The 27,657-nt window shown below is 40.5% G+C and overlaps 1 protein-coding gene and 1 long non-coding RNA gene across 4 annotated transcripts in view; one reads left to right on the top strand and one right to left on the bottom strand.

The window, feature by feature from the left end:
• Positions 1-8,939, bottom strand: part of LOC102154936 — a 44,749-nt gene extending 35,810 nt beyond the window's left edge. The window contains exon 1 of one of the 2 annotated variants that reach the window (XR_005370517.1): positions 8,566-8,939. This is a non-coding gene — a long non-coding RNA (uncharacterized LOC102154936). The remainder of the gene's footprint in view (positions 1-8,565) is intronic. The other variant, XR_005370518.1, reaches the window with a different exon arrangement.
• Positions 7,713-27,657, top strand: part of EEA1 (early endosome antigen 1) — a 112,110-nt gene continuing 92,165 nt past the window's right edge. The window contains exon 1 of one of the 2 annotated variants that reach the window (XM_038558636.1): positions 7,713-7,905. In XM_038558636.1, the coding sequence (XP_038414564.1) occupies positions 7,882-7,905 (24 nt within the window). In that variant the 5' untranslated portion in view covers positions 7,713-7,881. The remainder of the gene's footprint in view (positions 7,906-27,657) is intronic. The other variant, XM_038558637.1, reaches the window with a different exon arrangement.

Here is a 27,657-nt window from a genome sequence, read left to right as displayed (position 1 = left end):
AGGTGTGCTTTCCCATTTCTTCCTGGTTTTCTTAACTTCTGACTGTATCTATTTAAACAGTGCCCTCCTTCAAAATATCTTCAATTACATTTTTCCCTCTGGGCCCCTGATTGATACATTCCTTTTTGTGTGTGTGTGTGTGTGTGGTTGTTGTTGAAATAAATCTTACTCTGAATTCCATTATGTAGAACAGATAAAAGTGAAACTACATGAGCTTAAGCAAGGGTGAATAATGTAGGGCCTCAATTGCTTCTCCTCATCCTCTGAGAACATAGGATTTGAAGGAACAAATTTAGAAAAACACTGGACTGAGAAAACCCAAGGAAATGCTAGCCCTGACCAATGCTTGGATGACATCTCTCTTCCAAACTCATGAAATAACTTCACCTGACTTCGCACACATGCTTTGGAAGCCTGTGAGAACACACCTTCAGGTATCTGAGTTCTACAGTGCATCCACACCATCTCTTATGGAAGTCCTTGTGCCTTATTGCATCTGGTTAGCTGTTCAGTTAGGGAGTCCACAGATTGCTTTCTCAGTTTGAAGGCTGATAAGAATGATGACTTAGATTTAGCTTCATACCAATTTCACTTTGATTTACTATTGAATTTTTTTTCAAATAGGCAATGTAAAGAATATTCACAAGATAAAAAAGATGAGTTATCTTGGACCCCATTGCTAGTCTAGTTCTCAACACGTGTGGTTTTGGAAAATCTAGGCAGAATGAGAAGTCTCCCAGGTCAGAAATCCTAACCATGCATTTTGGATGGGATGGCCATCTCAGGACTCAAGAGGTCCACCTGTTATCACAGATGGAAATTTTTCTTGTGTCATCTCTGCATGATTCCATGGTCTATTTTGTACTCCACTAATTTGTGACTTAAATGCAATAGGCTTGGCTATAGCCTATCACATAAATATTAAGGGCAGTATTTTTAATAGATCTTAAAACATTAACTGTTATTTTGGATCTTCACTAAAGCTGCTTCTGAAGAAAGCCAGTGAAGACCTGATACCTTTCTTGAGATTAATCAAGTCAACTAGAGTATGGAGGAAACCAGTAGTGACTTCTGGAGAATTCATATTATCTCCCCACTCTTTTGAAGTCCTTGCCTTTACTTCCCTCTTCCTACTGCCCTCAAGGGCTGAAAGAAGCACAACTTGATACTAGGCTTCAATTAGTTGGTTCAGTGCTGCTAATATAATTTGTTAAAAGTGAGCAATTCAATTAAGTTAAAAAAATCTACTAAAAAAAAATCTCCTTGATGCCAAATATATGGTTAGTAGTCCTGTGTATATTCCTTAGAATTCCTTTTTTTTAATATAGATTTTTTTTAAAGATTTTATTTATTTATTCATGAGAGACACACAGAGAGAGGCAGAGACACAGGCAGAGGGAGAAGCAGGCTCCATGCAGGGAGCCCAACACAGGACTCGATCCCAGGTCCCCAGGACCAGGTCCTGGGCCAAAGGCTGCGCTAAACCACTGAGCCACCAGGGCTGCCCTTCCTTAGAATTCCTAAACTATTTTTGCCTTACATATACAACGTTATCACCTGCACTGTGCTTATTGTGTTGTGATTGCTCATAGAATTGCTTCTAATTGCAAATGAATTATTTGGTTGTCATGTGAAATTAAAAAGAAGAAAAATGTTCTAACTTAAAGGTCAGGTATAAGTTGTTTCCCATAAATAGTGGGAAATTTTCAAGAGTCACATAACATACATACATACTAAATGAAAAGAAAATAGATCACCAAGTAGGATCAAAAGATTATTAAATTGCTCTCAAGATCATTGGATTTGAGTAATATCTTCACAAGTAGGAAGATACTAAGTTGAGGAACTCTTTGAGGCAACTGTTACACAAGTAGTTATATGCCCTTCTATCTTAGCTTGAGCTGCTATAACAAAATTCCACAGATCAAGTGTTAGAAATTTATTGCTTATAGTCCTGGAGGCTGGAAGTCTGAGATCAGGGTGCCAGCATGGTTGAGTGAGGACCACCTTTTGGATTGCAAACTTATTATTAATCTTCACATGGAGGAAGGGACTAGAGAACTCTATGGTTTCTTTTATGAGAATACTAATCACATTCATGAGGGCTTTCCCTTCATGACTTAATTACCTCCCAAAGACCCCCACCTAACTACTATCACCTTCAAGGGTTAGGATGCAAGTATGAATTTGGGGTAGGGGCATAAACAAACAACAGCCCTTCTTTTCTTCTTTGCTTCCTTGCTTGCTTGCTTCCTTCCTTCCTTCTTTCCTCCACAAATATCTATTGAGCACTGTTTTAGTTATTGAGGATAGAGCAGTGAAAAAGAGTCAAGGTCCTTGCACTCAGGGAACTTATATTATTATTGGATGGACATAAATATAAAGATAAAAAAGTCAGAAATGATAGTTTGCTCTGCTATGCAGAGAATTAAAATGGGTGATGTGATGGTTTGGAGACCACATCAAATAAGGTGATCCTTGAGAATATATCTCTGAGGAGGTGATTTTTTGGAGTTTATTTATTTTTTTAGTAATCTCTATACCCAGTGTGGGACCCGAACTCATGACCCCAAGATCAAGAGTCACATGCTCTTCTGACTGATCCAGCCAGGTGCCCCCTGAGGACACTTTTCAGGTACAATATGAATGCCATGAAGTTAGCCACAAGATGTCAGGGAATAATATTTCCTACAAGGCAGGAATGACCTTAGTGCGATTGAGGAGGCTGGGGCATAGTGAACCAAGGGGAGAGTGTTATAAATGGGAAGCAGAGAAGGAGGCAGGGCCAGATAGACAAGATATGTGAGCCAGGATGAAGTATTTGGAGTTGTGATTGTGGTGGGAAGCTTCAATTAAGGACAGTGACATTATTTGATTTGCATTTTTAAAAGCTGTTCTTTGCTGCTGTGTAGTTTATGGAGTAGAGGGAAGCCAAAGTAAAGACAGGGAGACCAACCAGGAAACCTTTACAGTAGTCTGGACAAGAGATGAAGGCTCTATGGCCTAGGCAAAGAATGGAAAGAAGTGACAGATTTAGGATATACTTTGGACGTAGACTTATCAGGATTTCTGGTGGATCGGCTGGAAGAAGGAGAAGTGATGAGAAAAAGAGAGAAATCAAAGATAACTCCAAGATTTTTGGTTTGATCCAACTAAATTCCTGGTAGTAGTATCTAGTGAGACAGGCAAACTGGCAGAGAAGTAGTTTCGAAAATAAAAATGAAACAGCTTTGTATGGGCCATGTTAAGTTAGAGATGCTCATGAGACATCCAAGGAGAGCTGTGTAGATGGTTTGTTGTGCAGGTCTGGCAATCTGGGGAGAGGTCAGTGTTGAGATATAGGCTTGGAGGTCTTGGGCAGACAGATGAAATTCAAAGCCAAGAGATTGGTTGAAATCATTTCCAGGCTCTGTGGGACAGATAAAAAGAGGGACTGTAGACAAAGCAGGGAGTTTTGAACAATAAGCTATGCAGTAGAAAAGTCAAAGGAGTCTGAGAAGGAATGATCATTGAGGAGAAAAACCAGAAAGTGAATTGTCAAGGAAGCCAAAAGACTAAAATAATTTGAGGAAAGAGTGGTCAACTGCTCTCGGTGTAAACAAGGGTCAAATAAAGCCAAAGCAATAAAGTTGTTCGGGGATTAGACAACATGAGCAGTCTCATTCGAATAGGTGAGGAGGCTTTTATTTTATTTTATTTATTTTATTTTTGAGAAGGAGGCTTGATTGGTTGATTGGAGTGGCCTAAGAAGAAAGTGCGATGTAAGACAGTGAAACCACCATGGGTGTAAAAGCCATTTTGGACAAAGAAAGACCAGAGAAGAGAAAGAAGACCAGGAAAGGGAAATAAGATTGCTGCCAGACAGTGTCGAGAGCCTGTCTGAGCTCTGTGGTTATTAATGTAAAAGAAGTGTCGTAGCCCCCGCTTTACCTGTGCACCGCTGACGGTATTCAGCTGCCCTTGTGCAGACACAGTGGATGGAGAGCTGGGTTTGGGTTCAGCTAGATGAAAACAACGGACCAAGAAGAGAGAGGTGAAGAAGTTAAGCATATTCATAAGAATGGGTGCTTATCAAGTTGGATCATGGACTTGAAGTTAGGTTTTGATGGAAATGAGGTTCTAGAAGCAGCTGATAGTAAGAAGGTGAGAGGAGTCAATCAACTGGAGGTCTTGATGGAGTCAAAGAATTAATGGAATATTAATGTAAAGAGCTGAACAGATGGGGATTAGTGGCAAGGCAGGGTAAGCACAACGGTTATGTGTGGGAGCTGCTAAATTAGTGAAGGGTATTCTTACATTATTATGTCTCACTCACTGCTTATTTACTTTTGAGCAATTAAGTTCTCTAGTGTGTTATTCCAGTCATATCATAAGCTGCAGGGGAGCACCCAAACTTTTGAATAAGCCATCCAGCTGAACAGATGAGAGTGTCTTATATTATTAGGCAAAAAATTCCACAGGAGAATTCCAGTGTAGAAGGCCTTAGCATGTGACATTAATAAGCAGCTTTAAACTAGATTAATTTTTGAAAAATAAACAAAAAAGGGAGACAAATATGACTTTAAAGGAGAAAAAATGAAAACTTGTTTCCCATCTCTACTTACAACACACTTTTAAAAAAAGTTTCTAATTGTTTAATTCTTAAAATGATTTATTTATTTATTCGTGAGAGAGAGAGGCAGAGACATAGAGGGAGAAGCAAGCTCCCAGCCAGAGGCCGATGTGGGACACGATCCCAGGATCCCAGGATCATGACCTGAGCCAGAGGCAGACGCTCAACCACTGAGCCACCCGGGCGCCCCTATTTTTTATTTATAAGGATCTCTACAACCAATATGGGGCTCAAACCCACCACCTGAAGATGAAGAGTCATATGCTTTACTGGCTGAGCCAGCTGGGTGCCCCTACTTATAATACTTCTAACCCCAAATGTGTGGGGTTTTATTCTGCAGCAGGTAATTTGCTAATTCTGTGGACACTGACTGGGTGTCCTCTAATTAAATTCAGTTGTGATACTAAGCACCTGGAGTTAGTGCAGACCCTCCAGGGTCAGGGCTCAGTTCTGCAGGACAACCCCCGCTTCAGACACTGGTCACACGTTCCAGGTTGCAACTTTGCTTTGAACCAATTGGCTATAAATTGGGGGTTCCCACAACACCCTTCTCAGGTTTGAAAATTTGCTATAACAGTTCACAGAACCTAGGGAAACACTTTTCTTACTGTCACTGGTTTGTTATAAAAGATGCAACTCAGGAAGAGCCAAAGAGAAGGGATGCATAGGTCAAGATATGGGGGAAGGGGTGCAGAACTGTCCTGTTCTCTTTGAGCACATCATCCTTCTAGTACCTTGATGTGTTCACTAACCTAGAAGCTCTCTAATCCTCATGGCTTAGGATCTTTATGGAGGTTCCATAGCATAAACAGCCATGATTGATTAAATCAATGACCATTAGTGATTAACTCTTCCAGCTCCTCTTTCCTCCTGGAGGTGGGGGGATCGTGGGCCTGAAAATTGCAACCTTCTAATCATGCCTTGATCTTTCTGCAGATTAGCCTCCATCCTAAAACTGTTGAGGGACCCCCAACCACCAGTCATCTCACTAGCATATACTCTTATCACTGTGGCTAGTCCAAGGGTCTTAGAAGCTTTGGTGTCAGGAATCAGGGTCAAAGATTAAATATTAGAACAAAAGATGCTCCTAGCATCCGTTCAATCAGGAAATTACGAGGGTCTTAGGAACTCTGTGTCAGCAACAGAGACCAATTATATATTTATTAGGGCACATAGTTTTATCTTCCTATGTTGGTCAAAGAATTTCCCATGTTGTCTGAAAATAAAGCACCTTGTGTCTAGAAAGATGGAAAGTTGCACTTTGCTATGTTTGTCTGGAAATATTTAAGCGCACTATTATCAATGGTGATTAATAACGTATTAGTTGTAGGTATGACTATTTTGCTGCACTATGGACACACACACAATAAAGAACAGAACATGTCTGGAATAGAAACATATCACACCATATAATAATGGCTTTACACTTTACAAAAACATTTTATATTAACTCATTTGAAAATATTTGCTGCATCTTTTCAAACAATCTGGAAGTACTTTGCAAAAAAGCATCCCATTCATTGCTTGGGGTAGACCTGAGGTTTCCCCCCTCTCCCACAGCAAGGCCAATTACATTATTCCCTCTTTCTTTTCTTCCCTCCTTCCTTCCTCCCTCCCTCCTTCCTCCCTCTCTCTCTTCTTTCTTTCTCCTTCCTTTCTTTTTCTTCTTTCTTTCTTCTCTTTTCTTCCTTTTTTTCTTTCTTATTTATTTATTTTTTTAAATTTTATTTATTTATTTATGATAGTCACAGAGAGAGAGAGAGAGGCAGAGACACAGGCAGAGGGAGAAGCAGGCTCCATGCACCAGGAGCCCGATGTGGGACTAGATCACGCCCTGGGCCAAAGGCAGGCGCCAAACCGCTGCGCCACCCAGGGATCCCTCTTTCTTATTTAAACAATATTAAAGTCTTCCCTCTTCGTCCCAGGGTAAAGCTCCTGAACCTTGGCTTGTGAATGCTAGTAGAATGGTGGGACTCTGGAGCTGTGATTTTTTTTTTTTTTTTTTTTAAGATCTAAATATTTTAGAGAGACGGAGAGCCGGGCAGGTGCCCATGTGAGGAGGGAGGGGCTGAGGGAGAGAGAGAGAGAGACTCTCAAGCCGACTCTGCGCAGCCTGGAGCCCAGGCGGGGCTCTCCCACTGCCCGGAGATCGCAGACCTGAGAATAAATCCACAGTCCCACGCTGCATGGACCGAGCCACCCCAGCTATGATTTTTGGACCTAAGTAACGACGTGGTGCCTGGAAGTCAGTTTGAAGTCCACACGCCCTGTTTATCTGTGACCTTCTTCTTCTCTCTCTCTTTTTTTTTTTTTTTTTTTTTTTTTACTGAAACAGACGCATTAACGTTGCTTCAGTGGATACGCCTGTTAGCAGCACAGGACTTGAAATTCCTTGGGAGTCGGGCCACGCAGGGGCTTCCCAAGGAGAAGGGGTTAGAGACCTCCGCCGATTACAGACTGATCCGACGATCCAAAAAGGACGCCCCTAAAGTTCTCTTGCCAACTCAAATTCGTTTCTCCCTCTCCTTCCTTCTGCTTCTTTACTTTCTCTCTGGCCGAAATCAGCAGCGAGAAGGGAGGACAGAAAGGAGACCCGGGATCGAAGCCGAGGCGGGAAGCCCAGCGGACGGGAGAAGCGTGTCCGCGACTCCCTGCTTTGCCGCGGAAGTGAGGGTCCCGTGCAGCCTCGGTCAAGAGCAGGGTCCAGCCGACCAGCCTGACCCGGCGGCGCGGACCCTCCCCGGGGCCCTCCTCCCGCGGGGCCCGGGGCTCCCCGCCCGCCTCCCCCCGCGGGCTCGCGGCCGCCGCGCGGGCACGGCCCCTGACGGAGCGCGGGCGTGCGCTCCGCCGCCGCGGCGTCCCCCGGCCCGCCGGAAGGAGGGGCGGCGCCAGCGTCCCGCCGCCTGTCCGTCACGCGGCCGCCCACGCCGCCGCCGCCTCCGATTGGCCGCAGGCCCGGGCCGGGCCCCTCGAGGCCCCGCCCCCCGCGGACGGACAGGCCGGGAGGGCGTGGCGGCGGCGGCGGCGGCGGCGGCGGGCGGCCCGCCCGGCTGTCAGTTACGGGGGCGGCCCGGCCGGCGGGCGCGCGCTCCCTGTCGCCGCCTGTGGGGAAGTCGGGGCCGCCCGAGCGGCCGCCGCCACCGCCTAGCCCCGGCCTCCTCCCGGGTGCCTTCCCGACTCCGTGTCCCCCGCTCGCGCAGCCCCGGGTCGTGAGGGGGCCCGCGCAGGGTCCGGAGAGTCACCGCGGCGGCCCGGGCGGCGTTTAAACCATGTTCAGGAGGATTCTGCAGAGGGTAAGCGAGTGCAGCCGTCCGCGGGGCGGCACGTGAGCGGAGCCCGCCGCCGCCGCCGCCGCCGCCGCCGCCGCCGCCGCCGCCGCCGCCGCCGCCGCGCTGAGGGGCCGAGGCGGTGGCTCCTTCCTCCTGTAGGCCCCGCAGCCGGGAGGTGGTTAGGCCTCGGCCGTCGGCGCCGGGGGCGGGCCGCGGGGGAGGGCGGGCGGCGGCGGCGGCGGCGGCGGGGCGGCGGGGCGGGCGGGCCGGAGCCCGGGCGGCCGCCGAGGCCCCCGCGGCCCCGCGCGCCCAGGCCCGGCCGGCGTCGCGCTCCCCGCGGGGCTGTCAGCGCGGCGGGCGGCGCGCGGCGGGCGGCGGGGCGGGAGGGTGTGGTGCGGCGCGTTCCTCCCCGGCCCGGGGACGCCGCTGCCGACCCGAGTCGGTGCCTCGCCCGGCGGGGAGCGCCCGGCCCCTCCGCCGCCCGGCTTCGCGCGCACCTGCCGCCCTGGGCCGCGGGTTCGCGGGGTAACGTGCCCAAGCCCGGCCTAGCTCGGGCCCAGTCGTGGTCCCGACACTTCCTGGCGAAACCCGCCGAGGAGGAGGAGATTACTCACTGTTGGAAACTTTTTTTTTTTTTTTCCGTCCCCCAATTAAAAATGCGTTTCCCCCTCTCAGCCCCGGTACCTTTTTTTTTGAGCTCTCCGAGAGTAAATTCGCAGTCCGCTTCGTCTAGTGTTCAGCGCTCGCTCCGTCACTTTCTGCCAGCGCTGTCCCTACTGGAAAGCTGGAAAAACCTGAAGCTGTAAAGCCAAGAGCATTGGAAAGCTGTACGTGTGTTGTTTAGAGATCGACTCCTAGAATAAGAAGAGTATCATTTCCTACAAGCGTTGCTGTCACTCAAGGTTTTGTTTTGGATAGCTTTTCTTTTCTTTTTTTTTTTTTTTTGGAATCTGAGAAGCTGCGACAAACTGTAAACGATTGAAAAGTTGGGGCAAACTGATTAGTTGGTTACTGAGGGAGTAGGATTACTGGTTCACAGGACGGAAGAAATTAGTGAATTTGTAGTATTTAGCCAAGGAATGTGCCAAAGACAGTTGAGTCATCCACTATATGGAAAGGGAGTGTCCTTGGCTCCTGCACAGCTTTGTGAAATGGTCAAGTCATGTGAGACTTGGTCGTGCATCAGGGGAGAAATAGTTAACTTTTGTATCTGCCGCCCTGTATTGACATCTGATGATTTTTTTTTTTTTTTTTTTTTTGCAGTGGTTTTGTCAGAAATCTTGATAAGCTGATGATTTTAGCAATAGCAAGGACATGCCCTTTACCCCTGTCGTCCCTTCCTGGGTCCAGCAGTAAAGACGAGTGTGCATGATTTACTTGTGGTACTTGGAGAGGGTTTCCTTCTAGTCCAACCTGGAGGAACCGATTATCCCCTCATCCCTCAGACTGTGTTTCCGCTATAGTTGCACATCTGAAAATTAGTCTGCCTATGGTTTGCTTTAAAGTTGATAAATAAAACGAAGTGTTTCCTGACTCAGGAGTGGCGTCTGGTAGGGGCGCCTGGCTGGCTTCATTGGAGAAGCAATGCCATTCTTGACCTAGGAGTCCCGAGTTTGAGCCTCACATTGGGTGGAGAGGTTATTAAAAAACATACATGAATAAACTTTGAAAAAAAGAGTAGCTTCTGGTAGTTATAGTTTTCGGAAATACGGGATACTTTCCCGTCCTCGTGGTTTAATGTTGTTAAGCATTACCGTTGTCTAAGGACCGTTCTTATATAAAGACCATGTGTTGGTGCATGCACGACTATTAATAGAAGTTTCAAATGAAACTGCAAAATTGGGATTCTGATCATTGCTGAGATGTGACATGCGATCATCACATATGAATAAGTCAGGTGACAGTTGACTTTTTTTTTTTTTTTAATTTTATTGATTTATTCATGAGAGAGAGGCAGAGACACAGGCAGAGAGAGAAGCAGGCTCCATGCAAGGAGTCTGAGTGGGACTGGATCCCGGGACTCCAGGACACGCCCCGGACTGTAGGGGGCGCTAGACCACTGAGCCACAGGGGCTGCCCGGCAACTAACTTTCTTAACCAAGGCACTACTGATATTTTATGACTGGATAGTTCTTTTTTTTTTTGTGGGGGGCTGTCCTTTTGCATTCTAAGATGATGCTCTGGCTTCTGCTCACTTCATGTGGTTAGCAGTCCACCCCTCCCCCCACCCCTTTCCCCTTTTGTGACAACCAAAAATATATATATATACTTTAAGATTTTATTTATTCATAGAGACAGAGAGAGGGGCAGAGACAGGCAGAGGGAGAAGCAGGCTCCATGCAGGGAGCCCGATGTGGGACTCGATCCCGGGTCTCCAGGATCACAGGCCAGGCTGCAGGCAGCGCTAAACCGCTGCACCACCAGGGCTGCCCCAAAAATATCTCTTGATTGAGAACCATTGTGTTAAGTGTGTATACTCTTTTATAGGGAAATTTGAATTGTTTCTCACAGTTACTTTTTCCCCTTGTGTATTTATATTGAGTGTCAGTAGTCACCAGACATATGCAAGGGACTGGGAAATGGTTTATAAGGTATGGGTCCTCCCTTTAAAACTCACAGCCAGGTAGGGGAAGTGGACATTTAACAGTGATTACAGTGCTGTGTAATAGAAGAAGTGTGCCCTGGGTGCCTCTGTGTGAGGGTGTTGGGATCCTCAGGAGAAGCTTCTAGTAGGAGGTCATATTCGCAGCTCCAAAGAGGGAGGGGCATGTCAGGCAGAGGGAGACCGAAATGCCAAGGCATCTTGAAAGGGTAGGAGGAATGTGAACAATTAAGGTTAGGAAGTGAAATGAGGTGCAGGGATAGGTGGGAGATGAAGATGCCGGGGTAGTAGAGGCTGGATCCCTAGAGGACTTAGACTACCTTCAGAGGAGTTCAGCTTTATCTTGCAGATGGCTCACTGTTATTGCTCAGCATATAATAGGGGTGTTTTGATAAAAACCTTAAAGAAATCTGGTGACTTGTATTATTAGTTTAGAACCTAAACTATTATTATTAAGTCCACAGGTGTATTTACTAACAAGTATAACTAGAATCTTTATGTAACATGGCAACCGTTTTATTTTACCCCACCCTGATAAATCTTATTTCTCAACAGAGGTAATAAGATACAAGATTAAGACAAAAATTGCTAATTTAGAGATTTGTTTGAAATAGTCTCCATGCTTTGGGATTATATTGCATTATTTTAATATTCTGTTTTAGATGGCCTTTTCTTTTTAACTTTTGTTATTTTCTTCTGAATAGTGTCCTTTAAAAAGCGTTTTTGAAAGAAGATACGGACAATATGCTTACAATCAGTTGTAACTCAGTATTTGAACGTTTGCAATGAGGTCCCAGGGTACTTGACAAAATTTGCTGCTGCTGCTGCTTTTTCTTCTTCTTTCCATTAACTTACTAAAAGTTGGCTTTCTGAGGCTTGAAAGGATCTGAATTAGAAAAAAAGAAATTAAGGTAGCTCCAGTATGTATGTATTGACTGTTTTGCTTAATGGTCCTCTGAAGAGAAATATGAATTTAAAGTGCTTGATGACTGTGGGGGCACCTGGCTGGCTGTTGTTGATCTTTGGGTTACAGGTTCCAGCTCCACGTTGAGTGTGGAGATTACTTAAAAATAAGATCTCTAAAAGGAAAAATAAAGTGCTTGATGGTCAGAGGAAGAGATGATCAGTATTTATTACTTGAGGCAATTTGTAAGTTTTGTTGCCATTTCTTAAGAAATTACTGTAATTTAGTGTATTAGATTTCTTTTCACTGGCATATATAAATACCATTGCTAAAGAAAAAATGGATTTAATTATTCTAGAATTGTAGAAACAAACAGCTTCTTTTATAGTCAACAGGTCCCTCTCTGATTTTAAAAATGAGGAAGTAAAAATGGATTAACTGATTTATCTAAGGCAACACAGTAGATGTCAAAACTGAGACAAGAGCCAGATTTTCCCAACTCAGTCCATTTCCCTTTTTCTGGCACCTCGTTGCCCTTTCCCCACTACTCAAATTAATATGATTGGCACTATGCTAATCACTGTGGAAGATATGGGGAAAATATCATATCCTTCCTTAAGGATGCGATTAAGTGCCAACGAAAATGATACACACAATGAAGGCTGTAGTGGTACAGAGAAGGAAAGATCAGAATGAACCTGGGTGAGTGGGGAGTCTTCTTGGAGAAAATGAGCATGAGACGGGGTTTTGAGGAATGTGTGTGTGTTTAGGAGAGGTCTTAGAGAAGAAAGTTTCTTTTTAGGAAGGAGTTACAGTATAAGCAAAGATGCAGAGTTGGGAATAAGTTCATTTTTCCCTGCCCTTCCTCCTTCCTTTGCACATTGCCTTTTTTTTTTAAGATTTTATTTTTATTTATTTATGAGAGAGGCAGAGAGAGGCAAAGACACAGGCAGAAGGAGAATCATATTGCCTTTTAATAAACAGATATTAATAACACTTGCTATGTGCTAGAAACTGGGGACACAGCAGTGAATAAGATACAGTCCTAAGCCTCAAGTAGCTTAACCCTTACCACATCTGGAGGCCCATGATGTCTTTCTGTCCTCCGTAGGTGCCGTTAATTTTGATTACCTTGTCAGAGGTCGGGGGTAGCCGAATTTTTTGATTATATAATATTATTTTTTTCTTCTTTTACAGTTAATAGCATCTACCTAGAAGATCATGTACATATCTTGCCCCTTACCAAAATTTGCCATTAATTTAGCATTCATTGTTCATTCTTGCCCGATCTAGTCTTCTCCGTAATGACTGCAAAATGATGATTTTTCCACTCCGGCATTCCCTTCACCTTTACCAGGTGATTCTTGGCTTTCCTGTTCTTCTTTCCTCCCTCTCAGCTTCCTTTCTTCTTTTCTATTTGAGTGGACTCATAATTTCAATTTTTAAAAGTGGTTTATAACTCATTACAATATTTAATTATTTTGGTGCTCATATTTGAACAGTGGGAGCCTTTTCAGTGTGGCTCCTATGTTTTGACATGGTCCTATGATTTTTTTTTTCTTTCTTTCTTTTTTTTTTTTTTTTAGTCCTTCTTTACTTTCTGGCATAACAGTGTATTCATCCCTTACTCTTTCCCAGCCCTGAAATTAGCCATTTCTCTGAGGAGCCTTATTTCTTACAGTAGGGAATGGTATTAGAAACCCAAGTCTGGGGTGGCTTTCCTTCTCATTTCAATAGACAAATCTGACATTTTGAACTTTATTCTGTAGGCATTAGGAAATCAATAAGATTTTATTAAGCAGTGAAATATATTTGGTACGCAGGAGAGGCAAAATTTTCCACTACCTTCTTTGGGTGTCTGGCTGGACCTAAGAATTAAACATATAAAGCAGATTAACAGGAGAAAGGATACACGTTTTATTAAATTTTTACATATACACGGGCAGCTTCACAAGAGAGTTTAAAGTCTTTCTACAGAATTCGGGTGCCAGACACCCAAAGAAAGTGGATGAAATTGTGCCTCTCCTGCATACCGAATGTTAGAAGTAGCCAAGATAATAAGGGTTAGTTTAACAGGGTTGTTTATACAGATTTCTCAGCCCCAAATTTTCTGTCTTTGGTGATGAGAATAACTTTTTCTCTCCCTGTACAGTGAGGGAGCTTTCCACATGAGAATTTTATCTCCTTTCAGGAAGAAGAAAGAGGGTCAGAGTGTTCTTGTGTACCTGCTGCTTTAGTGCCTTTAATTAAAAATAATCAATATGCCAAAGTGGCATATTTTGGGGGTGACATCTTGGTATTCTTTAGGCACAAAGTAGAAGTTAAAAATGTTTGTTTTTAGGAAGATTAATTGGTCAGTTGCATGTGATACATTAACACCATAGGGGAGGAGTGCCTGGGTGGCTCAGTTGGTTAAGCGTCTACCTTTGGCTCAGGTCATGATCATGATCCCAGAGTCCTGGGATCGTGTCCCATATTGGGCTCCTTGCTCAGTGAGTGGTCTGCTTCTCTCTCCTTCACCCTCTGTTCCTCCCCCATTCGTGCTCTTTCTCTGTCTCCAATAAATAAATTCTTTAAAAAAAAAAAAAACCTCAAACAACCCGTAAAGGAGTATAGGCAGAGATCAGATAGAAATTTTAATATTTTAGGCTCTGAGAAATTATGATTTGCATTAGAATGATGACAATGTGACAGAAAAAAGGATGATGAATAGGGAAGAAGACCTTTTTTTTTTTTTTAAAGATTTATTTATTTGAGAGAAAGAGAGGTGTGTGCACACACACACCTGTATGCAAGCAAGGGGAAGGACAGAGGGAGAGGAAGAGAAATCCTTAAGCTGACTCCATGCTGAATGTGGAGCCTATGTAGGACTCCATCTCATAACCCTGAGATCATAACCTTGAGCCCAAATTAAGAGTTGGACGCTCAACTGACTGAGCCATCCAGACACCCCCAGAAGACCTTTCAAGCATATCTATTCCTCAGATGTCTAGTATGGGCCCACCGTGTGCTGTGGATACACTGATGAGTGAAGAGACATAAACCCCTGTGGTGAAGCTTCGTGAAAGAGGAACTGTTCAGAGAATCCCATAGCTTTTTGGTCACATGAATGAGTCTTAAGAAGCACAAAGGCATGGGGAGATCCACGAGCATAAAGCAAGAGGGCCCTGATCTAAACTGAGATATTAGGGAAGGCTTCCCTGTCTGGTTTAACACATTTAAGTTTGATGGAATTACTACTAATTTATTAAATTTTAAAATGTGGAATTATTTTCTCTTTGTGTAGATTTATTTATAGTGTGTTTAAGAATAGAGATTGAGGTATAAAAGAACCAGGGCTAGAACTAAGTTTTTTCTGTTCTTATCCTGGTGGTCTTTTGCTTGTGCCAAAGAGACAGTATGATTCGTGGTTAATAGCCTGAACTCTGGGGCCATAGTCCTGGGGTGGTATTTGTATCCCATTTACTAGCTGAGTAACTTTGGGCACGTTACTTGATTTGTCTGTGTCTCATTAAAATGATCATAATAATAGTACCTGTCTCATAGGATTGTTGTTGTAAGGACTGACTGAATGAGTACCTGTCAAGGTCTTTGACAGTATCTGGCACATGGTAAGCTCTCTGTAAATGTTACCTGCTGCTAATGTTGGTATTTTATTATTATTACTATATACTCCAAATTTCTTTAAGGAATACTTTTCTTATCACTTTTTTTTTTTTTTTTAATCATGCGTGTATGTTTGTGTAGACATTCATCACACCATTGGGCATTCTGTGCTACTTACTTTGCTGGGTTTGGGGATGAAAAAACTCTTAAGGAGTTTTAATGGGGGAGACAGATACTTAAATAATTACAAAATAATGTGATAAGTGTTAATAGATACCCAGAGGAAGAGTTCGTGAGTACAAAAGAAAAAGTAACTAATCCTGTGAGGGAATGTTTAGGGGGAGATTGTTGGACTGGAGATTGTGGAGGACCTTACAGAGGCTGGAAGTGATAAGCAAAGAGGAGCAAGGAAGAGAAGCCATCTTTAGAGACAGGGACCAAGGAAATGTAAGAGCATGAAACAGTCTAGCACAGCATTAGAAGAGTTGTGAATATTTCTGCATGTGGATGGGAGTAGTTATAAGAGATGAGATCAGAAAGAGGTTTGGACTTTATACTATATACAGTAAGGAGCCATGGAAAGTTTTTTTTTTTTTTTAAAGATTTTATTTATTCAAGAGAGACACACAGAGAGAGAGAGGCAGGCAGAGACACAGGCAGAGGGAGAAGCAGGCTCCATGCAGGGAGCCTGACATGGGACTTGATCCCTGGTTTCCAGGATCACGCCCTGGGCCAAAGGCAGGCACCAAACTGCTGAGCCACCCAGGCTGCCCAGAAAGTTTTTAAATTATCAAATTTGTAATAAGGAAAACCCTCCAAAAATATTTTTCGTAGGTAATCTTTATAAAAAGTAAATTGAATGTATCGCTCTTCTGTCTAAAATATGTTGATGAATAATCATTGCCCTTTGGAGATGTCCAAACTCTTTGCCTTGGTACACTTGGCCCATAAAGCTCTGTCCTTTTATAGGATTTTAGGCTCATCTTCACCTACCTCTCTGAACATGCCCTTGACCTTTCCATTCTCACTAATTGTGTTTCTCACAACTTACTCTATTCTCTCATTCTTTCATACCTCTGTAGAAGAGCTTTATTCTGTTCAGACTGTCCTACCTCATTTGTAGACATTGCTCAATTCAAGTGACTCTGGGAGTTTTTTGATTACTTTTTTTTTCTTCTCCCCAAACATCCCCATACTAACTAGAACAGGCTTTTGGTACTAGACCATCATTTAAGGCCTGTGTTCCTCCATTTATGAGGGTGAGATCTTGTACAAAATTTCAAGCTTTCTGAAAAGCTTGAAATTTGCTTTATCTGTAAGTTGAGGATATTATGTATCTCACAGTGTTGTGGAAGGATTAAATAATGTTCATGAAGCATTCACTGCAGTATCCAGCATTCAATAGACATTTAGTATATGGTAGTTGAGTTCAGATCTCTAGAAAATTTATGTTGTTTTTGTAATTTATTTATTTGACCATTTCCCTATAGACTTGAGCTCCCTTAGGGGAGGTATTTTGTTTTCTTTTTTAGTGTGTAGAATCTAACTTAGTATTTGATGCTTGATGTTTTTCAGTAATATATGTTGACTACTTGGTGACTCTGTAGAGAGGGTGGCTCCATTAGGGAAGAGACTGGCTAGAAAATAATAACTTTTTAGTTCTAAAATTGCTGCGCATTATTATTATTATTATTATTAATTAATTAATTAAGGATTTTATTTATTAATTTGAGAGAGAGTGAGGAGAGAGAGCACATGTGTGCATGAGCCAGGTGTGATGGGGGAGGGGGAGAAGCAGACTCCCCACCCAGCTGGGAGCCTGGTGTGGGGCTTAATCCCAAGACCCTGGGATCATGACCTGAGCCGAAGTCAGACGCTTAACTAATTGAGCCATTCAGGCGCCCCTAAAATTGTTGCACATTAGAATCATTTGGAATTCTTAAAAAAAAAAGAAGATTTTGAAGTCCCTCTATTGTATCAATTTCTGGATCTTCAGTTTTCAGTTCAGGAGATGAAGAAAACTTGAAGTTAGACAATGGCTTTAGGGATAGAGAAAGAATGATTTTCAAGAAAATTAAGATGTAAAATTGATAGGGCTTATTGACCTTTGAGTAGTTTGGGCAGCTGAGGGGGTGGTGGAATTGGACTAAGGTAAAGAATAGAGAGGGAAGAAGAACAGGTTTGGGAAGGAAGATGAATGTGAGCTAGACGAGTGCCCATCCCAGTGGAGATGTTCATAAAGTAGGTGGAAATATAGGTCCAGCACTTAGGAGACAAGTGGAGGCAAGTATAAGATATGTACAAATACATATCTTGAAGAGAGGTAAGTACTGAGAAGTGTACATTGAATGGAACAGTTGAGTCATACCTAGTTCAGTTTTAGGAGAGTCACAGGGACAAATTGGGAAGTAAGGAAGTAGAATCAAGGAGCACAGACTACTTTCTGAGGAATATGGAATAGAGGAAGCAGAAACTAATTAAATATTAAATACATGAATGAAATTTGTCATCCTTGGACAAGATTCTGATAAATGATTTTTATTTTCAAGGATTATAAACTTCCTCAATCAGTTTAAGTTGAAAGGGGGGTTTATTATAAAGTTTCAAAATGATCATTGAGCAAGAATTGCTGTACACTTGGGACTTAAGAGAATGTTGTTAGAGACAGAGGCATTTCTTCTCTTTGTTTTACTCTTTCATAGACTGCTGGCATCTTGTCTCTGATTCTGCGACCATCCTCCTTGTTGCTGCTTACTCAGTGTGTTCAAGACCCAGATGGTCATCTGACCGCTCAATTCTGTATACTTTTCACCTTAGCTTTGTATAACCAATTGGTCCAATGTCTCAATTCCCAAAATCCAAGAGAAGACTTTAAAATGTCCTCTGCATCTTTTCTCGTTGGATCATGCTTAGGTCTCTGGATGGCCAAAGACGTTCATTGATGGTTTAGTCAACTGAGGTTGGAAGTGGAGTGTGGTCATATAATACTTAGGACTATTCCTTCTAGGAGTTGTGGTACAACATACAATGTTGTGTAAACATACAATTTACACATTGTTCTTCTAGAAATAAACTTTACCATGGCTCTGAAATAGTGATAATAGTTATGATTAAGTTCATTTGATTCTAGGAATAAAGAATTCATCAGGTTAGCTCAAAAGTAGCATAGTAGTGAGTATAAGGATGCGCTCAGCAGTAAGAAAGATGGAATTTCATGGAAATTCAGAACCAAACATTTAATATGGGGTTGATCCTCTCAGGCATTTTTACTGGAAGGCTTTGAAGGCTCCATGGCAGTGCTATCAGGGACTTTCTCTACTGGGCTTTATAGATTTTCACTGTAGAGTTGAACTGTTAAAGGACTCAGTGACTCTTAATATATTTGTGTTCCCTGTATCTAAATACTTTTGTTTCACCTTTCAGCTAATTTTCTTACCCTCTATTCTAGTTTTTTTTTCTTCACAGCTTCTGCATACTCAGAGTCTTTGGTCTTTTGAAACTTTGGTGAGGTTATAGCTTTGATTTGCTGAACACTTTTATGTACTCTTACTTTACCTTATGATTACACTGTTTATCTGTTTAGTGCCAGTTTGTGTGTTAATTAATCATTTCTTTTCATATATCGCAATTCACAGGCCTAATCATGGAACTCAGCAGTAGTTCACTCTTGGCATTGGGCACTTTTTCTTTTTTTGCTACTGGGCCATTTTATTTTATTTTATTTTTTTTGTTTTTTTTTTCCCATTATTATTTCTTTAATGGTAACAAATAAAACCTCGTAATGTTTATAAATGACTTGGAAAATATTCATTTGTAAACCAATCAAGTAGGGTAATTATTCATTTTTTGGAATACAAGGAAAACAGTGATAACAAAGCTACCTTAAGCTTTAGATCGGGGCTTCCTAGCCTGTTTTTGGATCAAGAATGTTAGGCTCCGTAAGAATAGAGATGTTGCCATTCTAGTCATCACTGTATTACTGGCTTGTAGAACTATGTCCAGCACATAGTCATCCACATTATTATTATTATTATTTTTTTTTATTGGTGTTCAATTTACTAACATACAGAATAACACCCAGTGCCCGTCACCCATTCACTCCCACCCCCCGCCCTCCTCCCCTTCTACCACCCCTAGTTCGTTTCCCAGAGTTAGGAGTCTTTACGTTCTGTCTCCCTTTCTGATATTTCCCACACATTTCTTCTCCCTTCCCTTATATTCCCTTTCACTATTATTTATATTCCCCAAATGAATGAGAACATATAATGTTTGTCCTTCTCCGACTGACTTACTTCACTCAGCATAATACCCTCCAGTTCCATCCACGTTGAAGCAAATGGTGGGTATTTGTCATTTCTAATAGCTGAGTAATATTCCATTGTATACATAAACCACATCTTCTTTATCCATTCATCTTTCGTTGGACACCGAGGCTCCTTCCACAGTTTGGCTATCGTGGCCATTGCTGCTATAAACATCGGGGTGCAGGTGTCCCGGCGTTTCATTGCATTTGTATCTTTGGGGTAAATCCCCAACAGTGCAATTGCTGGGTCGTAGGGCAGGTATATTTTTAACTGTTTGAGGAACCTCCACACAGTTTTCCAGAGTGGCTGCACCAGTTCACATTCCCACCAACAGTGTAAGAGGGTTCCCTTTTCTCCGCATCCTCTCCAACATTTGTTGTTTCCTGCCTTGTTAATTTTCTACTGGGCCATTTTATAGGCTGCTAGCTAACTTATAAATATCTGCTGTTTGGTCCAGCTGATCACATCTTTGGTCAGTTGGCAATAGACACAGAGTCATATAACTGGCTATCTTGGACTATGTTTTCAACATGGCGTATGGTAAGATAGCTTTCTTTAGGATGGAAACATGGCTTTTGCCCACGCTATGATTGATTGACATATTTAGTACAATAACATGAATAATTTAGTTGCATTGACATCTGTTTAAGTATTGCATAGACTATACCAGTAATTGAAATTTAAAATCATCCTTTATCCCCTCATTTCAGTTTATGGCTAAGTTTTACATAACTCTGCTAATATAGAAGTTTTTAGAGTCTCGTTGATACTTTATCAAGTATCATTGGACTTTATTTTTTGATATAATCTCATATTTGTTTGCAACTTTTAAGTGTTTTAAGCAATCTAGTTTTAAAAATAAAAATATTTGAAAATAAAATTTTGTTTCTGGTTATGAAAATAAACCATGTACATCACAGAAATTTGAGTAGGTCTGAGAAGGAAAATCGAAAAGAAGCAAAAGTGTAGTATAGTGGATAGTTTAACATTAAGAGCACAAGCTTTGAAGTCAGATGGAATTCCAGCTTTGTGCATTACATTTGTAATCTTAGCTAACAACTTATTTAGCTTCTTTAACTGTATTTTCCCTCCCTTGGCTACATGGAAGCAATCCCTTTGACTTTATTCAAAAGATTGTTTTAAGCATTAAATGACATAACGTAGACAGAGAGCTTGGTATTCTTGCCTGTCAGAGAGGTTATATGTTAGCTATTACTATTAATAGACAGAGAATATTTCATTTAGCCAGACTACCAAACTGACATTTCTTTAACTAGTATAAAACTCAAGTTTCTTATGCGCATGATTTTGAAAATGCAAATGATTCAGAAGAAGCTGGTATTGAGTTTTACAATAAGATTCATGCCTCAGGGTTGTTTTGATTTTATTAAGTTTTTAGGTATAAAGTCACCAGGGCAAAATAGGGAAATCAGTAATTTGGAATCAGGAGATTTGAGTTCACGTTCTTTGGCAAATCATTGAGTTTTTCTGGGCTTCACTTTCCTTATCTGTCCACTGTGAGTGCGCTACCTTAGGTGATTTCTCAAGTGCTTTTTAGGTTAAAGCTGTTATTTGAAAATCAAGAAAGTACCAAGATTTTCAGTACCAAGATTTTACTAATGAAGATCATTTGCCAACCCTAAAGTAGCATTTTAAGTGAGTTATGTAACAAATCCAAATAATGTTTACCCTATTTTCTAGCACCTTTGCTGAGAAAAACTGTCTTCAGGAAGCAAGGATTCAGTGATAAAATTTGATAACTTGTGTAAGGTGACTGTCATGGCATTTGCGTGTAGTAGGTTCCAGAAGATAGTAGGTCTCCTTCTCTGCTGAGATCTACCCCCTGCCCTTCTGGTGTATGGCCCTTTATGAGTATCTCAGATGCAAGTAAGGTACATTCATGGTGGTAGATGCTTTGATGCAGCACTTAGATCTTCCTTCAGGATGGAAACACATTGCCCTAGCTGATTAGAGTTAAGGCTGCTGATGGCATAAAGCTGCATCCTTTTCTGGGAGTTGCCCTAACAAAATAAAGCTGCCCCATGCAAGATTTTGCTCCTTTCTTGGAAGCAGCCTCATTACTGTTCAATGTGGAGAATACAAAGAATCATCTTCTTGCCTTGATTTGGGACTTCTGTGAAGGGCCATCTAGCTTCAGGACTCTTGCTAGGATTAGCTGAGGCTGCTGTGGCAACTGTGTTGCTGATCAGTGCTGTTTATCTTCTCCTTCTGCTCAGTCATGCTGCTCCTGTGCTCACACAGGTGTTCTTGAGAGCACTGCCCAATAAACCTGCTTGCAGATTTCAGAGTTTCAGAGTCTGTTTCCTTGGGAACTCGAATTATAAGTCATCTATTTGAATAGTCTTTGTTAGAGATTTTTATATTATAAATGATGACTATTTTCAGGATAGATCTTAATTTTTATGAGCTTTGTGTTCTACTTCTTTGAAACTGATACTCTACATATCTTTTATAATAGGAATCCATAGCCAGTAGATTAGAATTTCTGTTAGATTCTAAAGTGCTGTGTAAGACCATTTGCTGGGATTTTGAGCATGGCCCATTGATGCTGTGTTTAGGAAGTTTTATTATCAGCACCATTCCCAGTTCCTTTGAGAGATTTTAAAACTTCAAAAATGAAAAGTGGCTTCTTCTCCAAACTAGAGTATGAACCCTTATTTTGGTATATTTTTGTGTCTGCCTATCCATATTTGTTGAATCAAAACACATAATACTCTAAATTTGCTTCACATATGTAGCTCAATTTTAACTATGTGTTAGATATTTAATTATGCATTAGATATTCAAAATATAGTAAATGTTAAAAAACTTACTCTTTTACTTAGTATTGACTTAACTATATGATGTCTGCAAACCCAATTAAGTTACTAATAACTTATGTATAGTTTTAATAATCACAATCACTTACTGACTCGGCTGCTCTTTGTTTCTTTCTTCCTTCCTTCCTTTCTCTTCTTCCTTTCTTCTTTTCTTTCTCTTTTTGACCTGGCTGCTTTTGAGAGGTAAATTATTTTCATGCAACCATTAATAATAACTGGTAGACGTTGTAGAGTTTTGAAATGTCCATAAGTATATATAGAGATTAGAAATATAGTTGACTGTTTCTATGGACTTGCTTTTAAATTAGCCAGTTTAGGACCCAAATGAATCAGGGAATGGGAATTTTAGAGCTAGAAGGATCCATGATCATGATCCATGATCTATCCCTGTAGTATATCATTAAAGAAGTTGAGATTAGAGAAATTAAGTGTCTTGATGGATATCAGATGACTAAGAAATATTTTGGTTAGAAAGAATATTGAATTGGGATGTGGGAAACCTAAGTTTTAATTGCAACTTTACCATTAGAGAGCAGAGTGGTGTCTGTCCACTAAGCCAGATGTGCTTTCTAGGGCTTAGTTTCATCATCTATGAAGTCATACAATTGGAATATAATTTCTTTTTTTTAATTATTTTTTAAAAGATTTTATTTATTTATTCATGAGAATACGAGAGAGAGAGAGAGAGAGAGAGAGAGAGGAGAGGAGAGGAGGCAGAGACACAGGCAGAGGGAGAAGCAGGTTCCATGTAGGGAGCCTGATCCAGGGACTTGATCCCTGGTCTCCAGGATCACGCCCTGGGCTGCAGGCGGCGCTAAACTGTTGAGCCACCAGGGGTGCCCTGGAACATAATTTCTGAGATGCTCTCCAACTTTTCAAGTTTGATTCTAGTCTTAATAATGATGAGAGCGACTACTATTTGTAGTATATCAAATGTTAGGCACTGGTTTAAACATTTTAAATGTTTCATTTCATTTAATCCTTACAAGAGTTCTATGAGGCTGACATTAGTTCTACTTTACAACTGGGAGTTTGGGCTTATAGAAGTTAAATAAATCTACAAAGCTTCTAAGTGGGTAAACTAGAAGTCGAATGCAGGTCCATGTGACTCCAACTTCTATATTCTGAATCACTATTCCTGGATATAGGTGGACTTTTATTTTTGGAACACTTGATAGGCCCTGCTGAAAACAAGAGTTAGTTATATTAGGTAAGTATATGTTTCTGACCCCCTTCTCTGGCAGAGTGTAGTATTGTGTGTCAGTAGATCAGGCAAGAAAGACTTAGGATGCAGAAGTATGTTGTGTATTAACACAAGATATTTTGGAGAGGGTTGGAATTAGCTGCAACAGGGGGGATAATCTCTTAGAAGTTACTTGGAAAGACAAATTGAATAGGGATTACAATCAGTTTAGTATTAATAATTTAACAACATGGGTGGCTGTATTTGCTTGCTCATTAAAGTTGTAGGATGGCTCTAGGTTAGGCGAAATTGCTCACATTTCAGAAAATAAGAATTGTTCTCAGCTGAAAGCTGATATAAATAAGTTAGAGTTAAATGTGGTATATTGGTAAAGAAGCTTGCTATTTCTTAATTTATTTCTTTAAAGTAATCCTACCCAGTATGGGCCTTGAACTTACCACACCTGAGATCAAGAGTTACATGCTCTACCTGTTGTGCCAGCTGGGTGCTCCAAGAAGCTTACTAATATTGTGTGTGATTTTATGATGGATAGAGAAGCATCTATGGAGTTATTTGGTGCCATAAATTTTTTAGGTCATATTATTGCAAAAGTCTAAGTAAGCCTTCTACTTCAGGATTTGATATGGATCAGGATATATTCGGTTTTAAGAAGACAGAGAAATAAGAAGGAAATCTGAGGACAAAAAAAATGTAATTAGCAAAAATGAATTATGAGACAAGTTTAAAGGTGGTAGAATTATAGTGGAGATTAGAACGAAGAGTATTAGTGACCATTTTCAAGGTTGAAGACTTAGAATGAGCAGGAAGGACTTAAGACACAAATTTTATGTGGAGTTTGAGGCTGATATCCAGGAGTTAGAATTAGAGGAGTACAGAAGGTATAAAATGAAGAGTAGAGGGTCCCCTCCCCAGTAATCATTGCTAATAGTTTCTTTGTATTTTCCCAGAATTTTCTGATGGATATATCCATTAATATTATAAAAATATGATCTATTCTTTGTATGAGTTTGAAATTTTTTTACTTAATATAGTTTGGAAGTTTTTAAGTGCCAGCACTTTGAGAATTACTTTTTTTTTTTCCTTTTCTTTCTGAGAGAGAGAGAGAGTGCATGTGAAAGTGGGCAGAGTCGGGGGGGAGAGGGGCAGAAGGAGAAGGGGAGAGAGTATCTTAAGCAGGCCCCATGCCTAGCACGGAGCTCCATGTGCAGCTTGATCTCATGACCCTGAGATCATGGCCTGAGCTGAGATCATGTCCTAAGCCGAAATCAAGGGTTGGACACTTGATTAACTGAGCCACCCAGGTGCCCCAGAACTATTTCTTTTATATTCTATTCTATGAATTATCAAAATTTAGTTCCCTGTTGAAGGACATTTAGTTTTGTTTCCAGTTTTTCTGTTACAAACAATACTGCAGTGAACATGCTCGTACATATATAGGCGGTACTTTTGCTTGTGCATGTATAGGTGGTACTCTTTTTCACTGAGTAATTTCCTAAGTACTAGGTCAGAGAGTATGTACATTTTTTTTGCGTTTAGTTATGTTCCCACTAACAATGTGTGAGAGGCTTGGTTTTCCAACATTATTTCCACCAATGACTACTGTCAAAAAATAAAACATCTTGATATTACTCAAATGCCCTGAAAACTAGATTGACAATTGTCATTTAGTTTTCCAGTTGCTTGTTTAACTTAAACAGTTAAAAAAGAAAAGATGAAAAAAAGAATGATGTAAACTTGGAGTAGTTACATTAATCCTTTTTAAAAAATGTGCTAAAACTATTGGATGTCCTATTAAATTCAAGTAGACACTTTTATTGTGTCCTTACTAGGAATTGTGATGAGTACCTCATTCTGTATAGGGTCCCCAGCCTCAAAAAGGTTCCTTTTCTGTTTTGTGGAGAAGCTACCACATTGCATCTACTATATCTACTATATCTAGTTGTACCTGTTGCATAATAAACCATACTCAAACTTTGGCTTTGACTTAACCGCCATTTTGTTTGCTCTAGATTTTGTGGGTCAGCAATTTTGGGAGGCTTGGCTGAGTAGTTCTTCTACTGGACTCTCTTGAAGTTACTCATATAAGCAGGAGTTATTTGTCAGTTTGGAATGGATAGTCTAAGGTACTTACTCAGATTGCTGATTGTATTTGTTGGGCCACATAAGTCTAAGGTTAGTCTGGGCTTATATTATTGTAGCAGAAGAGTTTCCATCAATAAGAGAGCAAATCCCATTGTGCAAGTACTTTTCAAGTGTCTGCTTGTATCTCATTTGCTCCTCTACCATTAGCCAAAGTGAGTTTAGTGGCCAGAGTGCATGTGGGAGGGAATTACACAAGAAAATTACAAGGGCATTAAAACATAGGGGTGATTCATTGAGGGTCATTATTGTAATGATTTAACACAGATAGCACTTTCTTCTTTATATTATGAGTTAGTGTTACAAGAGTATAAATAAGAGACATGATAGAATTTAAAGGACAGTAGAATTTCTTATTTGAAAGAGGAAATTCATGAAAGGTTTTATGTCCTTTATGTGGAAAGGACTGATTTTATCAAGTTGCAAAATGATGATTTTCTAAATATTTCTTTTTTTCTGCATACATTAACTGACATTTTCCTGAAAAGAACTTTCAACATCAAGCAGACCATTTGGTTACCATGAATTTCTGGAAGGGCAGGGTAAATGTTTAATACTTTTTCTTTAAACACTAATTTTCAGATAAGAATTGGAACATACTTTAGCAATGATGAATGAGCCTTGCTTGTCTTTTGACTTTTTCTGTCCTTAAAGAAAGAGAACTCACGAAGTTTTAAATATATTTTATGAACTCATAGGTTTATATATATTTAGTAGGTTTCAATCAGTTGAAGTCTGAAATTTTTTGATGTGCAAATTGCCCTGCTTTAGCTACTGGAAGTGCCTTCAAAGTGACTTGTCATTTTGACAGGATCTGATTAGTATTTACTAGCTACTTTGCTTTTGGCACAACAGTATGTCCCAGGTTCATCTTGTAACATTTCTCCTCCAGGCTGAAATCAGCCATTTCTCCAAAAAGCCCTGGTTCCTTTCAGTGGGGAATACTATTTAGATAACAATGGTTTGGGCTCTAAGGGTGCTCATTGCTTCTGGGTTGTCATTGCTTTTAAGTAATAAGAACTAGGAAGTATTTATATCCATATATATGGCAAAACAAAACATGAATTCAAATTTAAGAGTATGAAATAGTTATACTATGAATTTATATCTTTTTTGTCTAATACTGAGTATCTTGATTCTTAACATTGATTGTTATTTTTTCCTAAAAAATACATAAATAGCTTTAATATAACAGTACTGATATTACCATTAATAAGATTATTGAATGTTACTGTGTTTTAAAAGCAGTTATTTTTGTCCTTGTATTATCTATGTAGTTCTTAAATCATTTGAAATAATTATTTTCTATGTGGTTGGTTTTACCACCAACTTGAGATTCAGTTAGGTTTTCAAAAAGTTCTTAAATTTTGAAAATTGAAATGACTTTTCCTTCAAGGAATGAACTTTTTTTCAAATATTGCAAGTAGCATTGATTTATTTTTTCTCAGAACTCTGCTTGCATTCAGAGCTCTTCCATTTAGCATTTAAATTTTTTAAGTTGTTTCCTACTTCTTTTTGTTTACATTAGTTTGGTTTCTCCGGCCAGGTTTTAGTCTACCCCAAGGCATGGTCCTTGTTTCTCTTATGCTCTCCTTATATGTCTCCTTATATGTCTCCTTATATGTCTCCTTATATGTCCTTTTGACATCCAGAGCCTTACAGAATGCTAGATACTCCAAGGGAGATGAACAAATGTGTTACATACTTTTTGGTTACTATAAAAGATTTCTAAATTTAGGTAATACTTTCTATAAAAACATAATTTGGATGATATTTATCTCCTATTTAAATTTTTAGCACAAATTATTCTTTTTTTTTTTTTTTTTTTAAAGATTTTATCTATTTATTTGACAGAGGAAACAAGAGAGAACAAGCAGGGGGAACAGGAGAAGAGGGAGAAACAGGCTTCCCGCTGAGCAGGGAGCTCCATGTGGGGCTCAGTTGCAGAACCCTGAGATCATGACCTGAGCCAAAGACACTTAAATCAGCTGAGCCACCCAGGCACCCCTAGCACAAATTATACTTATCCTCTTGTTTTCACAAAGTAAAACTTTTATAAGTAGAAAAGTTAGAATGCTTTAGATTGTTTGTTCAGGGTCATCATTACTGTAATTGGACTTCTCATTGAAGTAATGGGATTTTAGTGACTTAACAGAACAAGAAGTTATTAGACAATT

Source organism: Canis lupus, chromosome 15 (genome assembly GCF_011100685.1).
Source record: "Canis lupus familiaris isolate Mischka breed German Shepherd chromosome 15, alternate assembly UU_Cfam_GSD_1.0, whole genome shotgun sequence".
NCBI lineage: Eukaryota > Metazoa > Chordata > Mammalia > Carnivora > Canidae > Canis > Canis lupus.
Note: the sequence above shows the minus strand (reverse complement) of the source record. Positions and strands in the feature narration are given on the sequence as shown.